The sequence below is a fragment of the Parastagonospora nodorum genome (genome assembly GCF_000146915.1).
Source record: "Parastagonospora nodorum SN15 chromosome Unknown scaffold_3, whole genome shotgun sequence".
Taxonomy (NCBI): Eukaryota; Fungi; Ascomycota; class Dothideomycetes; order Pleosporales; family Phaeosphaeriaceae; genus Parastagonospora; species Parastagonospora nodorum.
In genome coordinates, this window is record NW_001884551.1 from 178,663 (window position 1) to 184,652 (window position 5,990).

General features: G+C 56.8%; 1 protein-coding gene across 1 annotated transcript; it reads right to left on the bottom strand.

The window, feature by feature from the left end:
* Positions 1-827: 827 nt before the first annotated feature.
* On the bottom strand, positions 828-5,708 carry SNOG_01924 (hypothetical protein; the record flags this gene model as incomplete). Its single annotated transcript, XM_001792495.1, has 4 exons — positions 828-1,123; positions 1,201-2,722; positions 2,882-4,713; positions 4,811-5,708. The coding sequence occupies 4 exons, from the start codon at positions 5,706-5,708 to the stop codon at positions 828-830; spliced, it is 4,548 nt and encodes a 1,515-aa protein (XP_001792547.1).
* Positions 5,709-5,990: the final 282 nt, after the last annotated feature.

A 5,990-nucleotide genomic window follows, 5' to 3' on the forward strand; every position in this document is an offset into this window, starting at 1 on the left:
TGCTAAACCCAGCCCAACCCAACGCCCCGTTCTGTGGCACTCTATGCGGCTCTACTCCAAATCCACCCGCAGCCACGTGGGACTTGGTACCAACACCCAACACCAAAAGCAAGACAAACACCATCCTCCGCCGACAAACCTCCCGCCCTTCTCCTCAATTCTAGGAGCTGAATAGGTATCCCGTCTACATTCACAAACTTCTATACAAACAAGTCAGCAGTATTTCACAGCTGCGTATCCCTCCACGCCCCCGTGAAAACTTCCAGTCGTGCTCCCGAAGACAATTAGATCATACCGAGTAGTTGCCACGGATTGTTTTTTTCCGAGCAACGAAAAGGTGTTTCCAACAATAAAAGTAAATACCAAAAGCAAGCACGTTCGGCTTCCGCGCTGCACGGCATCACAAAAGCCCGTCTGTGGCGTGTTACGGGCTGTATGCGGGTGGCGCCGTGGTAGGTGTGGTCTGAGCACACAGTCGGGTTAGTCTAGAACCCTAGAGTACCACCGAGGATTGTGGCGCCGAAAAGGGTACCTGTAACATGCATGACTCCTGTCCCCGAGTTGGATTTATATTCGAAAAGGAAGCCCACGTGAGGCCAGGAGTGGATAATTGGTATGCAGGAGTAAAGCTCATCAAGTTTCATATTGGCGTGGGTTGTACCGTGACTGTTGAGGATGAGAAAAAACGCCAATACCCATGCCACATGCTACCCTACCCCTATCTTATCCACTTTTGCGCCGAAGGAGAAATAAAACATGTCTAAAGATATCGTACGACGTGGACGAGGAAGAAGAAGTGAATCCAGAAACTAGTCTACAGGTACGAGCTATCGCCTCGTCGCCTCAATAGCCTTGTCCAGCCCGACAATACGCAGACTCTTGCCTCGGCCGAGTTTGCCTCGCATCAGGCCAGCAGCGGGGATGAGCGCGTCGTCCCAGTGTCTGAAAACAGCCTTCATGTCGCGGGGCACGCCCTCCATGACTACGGTAGTGACGGGCATAAACGGCCGGTCTTCCTCCGAGACGGCGAGGATGCCGTATTCCTGCGCGAAGAGGAGGGCGGTGGAGAACGCTTGGCTTTGCGTGCGAGATAAAGCGCCGATGATGCTGGAGATGGCGTTAGCTACAGTGTTTCATTTGAGGGCTATATGGGGTCGACTTACATGTACATCTCGAAGAAAGCATCCAGGACATAGATGCTTTCTGGCTCCAGATCCCTTTGGCAGAATGGCATGATTTCCTTGACGCTCATTGTGGCGACTCCCGGTGTTACTGGCGTCTGTGGCCTCTGTTCAGTGTTTGTTCCGCTCCAGCTGGGCCGGCGAAGCGTCGCGAAGAAGGAGCTGCTCACCTGGAGTGCCTGTCCCCACCCGGACGATGCTGAGTTTGGCTCGATCTTGTACAGTCGCGCGCGATACTTCTCGGACGTGGCTTTGTAGCGCCAGTGATCAGCTGAGCGTGGAATGGCTGGGCCCTTGCCTTTGTTTGGGAGGACTGGTGGCGGGAAGGCTTCGATGAAGTCTTGTGGTTCATTGCCCTCGTCGATCTCGGTAATGTCACCCGTGGGATTGAGATCCATACTCATCAAGCGGGCTCCTGCTAGCTCTTCGGGACAGCAGCCGCGACCTTTCCAGACATAGAATTTGCCGTTTGGTGCGGAGATAAGGTAGGGGAACGCCGAGCACAAGCTCTTGAGGGACAGATCGACCTCGTCAAAGGCAAGGTGGCCAATGTGTCGGCGGCCACAAAGCATAAACTCTCTGGCAGCTGGCTTCGCTCCACGTCTGGTGATGACAATACCGCCCAATGCTTCGAAGAAGTTGGGAGGCTCGTGCCCTTGGCGAACAGTAACGAGCCTGCCTTGGTTCTGTTTGGCATGGTTCTTCGCAAAAAGTTGCACATCCTCGATGATGGGTTCTGCAACGCCATTGCCTGCCCAGAGGTACACATCTGTGTGCTTAGCGCCCTTGGAATCACTGAAGATGTGAGTGCAAAGATACAGTGAATCCTGGAAGAGGATGTGCTCCTCTTGCTCCGGAATAGGAGTAAGCTTGCCATCGCCTGTCACTTCATGGATCTGCTTACGCAGCGTCCGGATTTTGCCAGAGGGTCCGAAGTCAATCGGGGGTGTCTTGAGGATCCGTACGGTGTCGATGGCCTCGGGAAGTCGGCCTTCTGTGATGGGCGCATCGTCAAAGAATTCTGCAAACAAGCCATCGTGCTTTGCGGGCGGAGTAGTGCCTTTGAATGGCTCGGACTGAGGTCTGCCTCCACTCAACGGAGGCGAGGTAGGATAGTCGTTCGATGGAGTCTGCGGGGTAGACTCCCGTGATCTTGCTGGCAGATAGCTTCCCAGTGTGCTCAGGCTGAATCCTAGACCAGTGGGTTTGGGCTTTGCAGGCGTAGGCTTTGAAGCTACAGGAGACATGGGGTTGGATTTAGGAGAAGCAATTGACGCTGGCTTAGAGGCGGAAGAAGCCTCGGGTGATCGAACAAGTCCGGCATCCTGCATTGCTGCCTGTTCATCGGCTTTCGTTGGTAGCTTGATTGGAGTCTTCGTCCGCGATGCCAATGGCGAGGAGGATGCTGACTGTCTGCCCCACAAAGCTGTCGCACTCTTGACAGAGGCGAAGGACGACCTCTCTGGTGATGTTTCATTTTTCACTGGGGTGACTTCAACGTTGGGGGGATCGATCTCTCGTAGTGCCTCCGGCTTGGGACTCTGCACCGCTGGCTTGCTTGCATTTGATGGAGTGCTCGGGAATGTCCGCGAAAATCTCGATTGGAATGGAGCTGGCGAAGACGCTGCCGAACCTGGTTTTGGTGACTGCGTTGGTGGGGGTGCAGTAGACTTTTGAGGTGTAGCATGAGAACCGGATACTCTTCTCTCCGAATCCAGCGATGCGGGCTTTTTGGGTACACCTGGTGACGCAATCCGTGGCGAGGAGATGGAATCCGGGCGAGGAGACTTCATTGTGGCATCCTGAGATCCAGACACTCTGTCCATTTCCAAAGAGGCTGGCTTCTTGGAAGGCTCCGGCGTGGATTTGCCATATTGTCCCGACGAAATTCGAGCGGACTTTGCCGGCGTGGCCGGCTTTCCGGTGATAGATTGTCTACTGGGCGTCTTCGTCAACGGTAGCTCCTCTGAAGGTCCGTTAGTCTTGGAAAGTACGGAGCTAGGAAGAACATGCTCAGGCTTCACCAAAGGAACAACAGCAACATCTGGAGTCACCTTCTGTGGGGTCATCTTCTCGGGCTCGGAATTGGCCTGCTTGGCAGCTGGCCGCCGCTTCGGTCCCTTCGCCCGGCCTTTGGTCATGTGTTGTAGCTCCGGAGCTGGTCCGGGTTTTCTCTCCTCCTGGACAGGCCTGGACGGTGACTCAGTCCCATCAGCACTTGATGTAGACTTGTTAGTCGTCAGTGAAGGCGGTCCACGAGCAAGCATACCAGCCAGCGCTGGGTTGAAACGATCAGCTAGTTTGCTAGCCTTGGCTGGTTCCTTGGGTGTGAACAGAGTAGGCTGTACAGGTTTATCATCGATGGCAGGCTTTATCACACGAAGGCTCTTTTTCCTCGCGAGGGCCTCCGGTGTAGCTTGCTTCGGCTTCTCTAGAGGGGCAGGCTTTGACACACTGTCCGCGCGACCCAGAGTTCCCCTCCTGGCGATGGCTTCGGGCGGTGGGGCGGCTTCAGCTGGCGCGTCTGCTTTCTTGAGAACCGAGCCCTCCTCCTGTGCTTTCAATTGCATTGTTGACTTCTTTTTGATCAAGCTCTCTCTGAATTCATCGCGGCGCACAGTAGGTTTTGGGCCACCGGTCTGGTTGAGAGCATTCTTGCCGGTAAGTATGTTGGTTTTGAGCACATCGGGTGCGACGTAGTTCTTGGTCTCTGCCTTCCTCAACTTGCCGAACACGTTTTGGAACTCCGTCACTTCGCCCTTCTTGGATCCATCGTCGATCGGCTGTCGGGGCTTCAAACCAGCTCGGAAATCCTTCTTGGGAGGGGTGCCCGGCCTTGATTTTGGCAATGGCTGTGGAGGTCCGGATGCTTTGAGAGGTTTGACCTCAGCGGACTCAATTGCAGCTTTCACCGGCGCCTCTTCGACTCTAGAGGAATCTCTGGTGGAAGCTACAGACTCTTCTTTTGCCGGCGCCTCCACTTCTGCGGAATTCGCCTCTTCCGTCTTTCTGAAAATTGGCCTTGGTGAAGGCTCCGATAGCTTTTCGACATCTACAGTTGGCTCTTTCTTTGGAGTGTCGAACTTGAGAGGGCTCGAAGGCCGCCCAATCTTGTCCAATTCAGATGATGACTCCTTTTTGGGGATCTCGAACTTGCGAAGGCTTGCAGGCTTCAGCTGAACGTCCTTGATGGGCGATGTCCGACCAGAGCCAAACGGCTCGGCAGAGTTGGTTCTGCCGAGATCGACGCTGCTGCGCTGCTGCTTGATGCGGTTGATTTCGGCCATCCATGCAGGTTGTGCTGGAGGTGGCTGCTTGAGTTTAGGCGACTCGGGCTTGTTCAGCGCGCTCTCGAGCCAGCTCGACTTGGTAGGACTCCATCGCTTTGAAGGACTGGGAGGAGATGTTTCGTCGTGAGACTGATCTTTGTCGTGGAACGATGAGGCGACCGACTTGCTCCTGTTATGACGAGGGAGTGCAGGCTTGACGAATTCTTCCCTGGGCGCTCGCTCGGTCTCTGTGCTCTTTGTAACTGTGGCGTTGCTATGGCTCGAGGACGGACGAGAAGAGGGTTCGGTCGAGTTTTCTCTGCTCATTGTAGAAGTGTCTTTCGGTTCTTGGTAGGGTACCATAGCCCGACATGGCACTGCCACGGTTGCTTAGGGTGGAGCCCTGGCGGGTGAGGGTGGGTGGTGTTTGCGTGCTCCATCTCTTGGAGACGCTGTCGCTGCGCTTCAGCATGGCGCTCTGGACGAACCCTCCCATGCCTTTGGTGGGCGATGCGGACCGCTCACGCTCGGGCGATATTCTCCCTTGCGTGGGGGACATGGCGAGCGCACGCGACTCTCTGTCTCCCGCGTCTCCCGCAGAGCCCTGCTCAGAGGGCGGGGCAAACTTTTGCGAGTCGAGCATCGGGAGCGGCGACCGTGTCTTTGCGGCGGGGTCTGCGTCTCCCAAGGATATCGATGTGCTCGTCGAGAAGCGGTTGTTCAGCATAGCGCTCCCCCGCACAGAGCCACCACGCGACCCAGGCGAGCTGGAGCGCATGCTCTCTGGGGGCGGGCTGTGGATCTCAGGCTCGACGGTCGACTCGCGCGACATGCCGGGCAGCTGTCGCCGTCCCGATATCGAGCCGGTGTCGGAGGCAGCCTCGTCCTGACTGCGCCTGTACGCCGCCGAGCCAACGCCTCTGTCTGGTGTCTGTTTGAACCACGAGGGGTCCTTGGCGCCCAACGAGGCAGCTATGGATGTCCGCGAGGTGCTGGGCTCTGGCGATGAGGGCTCAGATGTTTTGGTAGGGGAGGTGTTGCCCGACCGCTCTGGCGACCGCGAAGCCATTGACAGCGGGCGCCGCAAGCTGCCGGACTGCGGCCGCTGTTTCCACGAGAGGGTGCCGGAGCGTCCCAATGCTGCGGCGCTGGCCACAGGCTTCTTGGGCTCCGTGTCTTCGAGCGTCATGGGTGCGGGCTCGCTGGTCAGGCGCTGCAGCGACTCTTCGTGGGCGTTGTCTTGGCGGGGCGGGCTCATGACGGGCGTGGGCGTGCTGTGGGCTTTTTCCTGTACGTCTCGAGGGGCGCCCGCGTTGGAACGAAGCGATTGCGGTGTGGTGGGCTTGTCGGGCGAAATGGAGCGGGCTCGTTCTAGTAGTAATTCCATCAGCGTCTGTCCGGGCTGCCTCTGCCGAGCATCACCAAGCACGTCAACACACCTGCTCTGCGCGCTAATCGCTCGCTGCGGCCTTGAATCAGGTCCTCTTCCAGCTTCTTCACGCGTTCGGCGTCTTGCTGGTCACGCTCTGCGCCAAGCTCG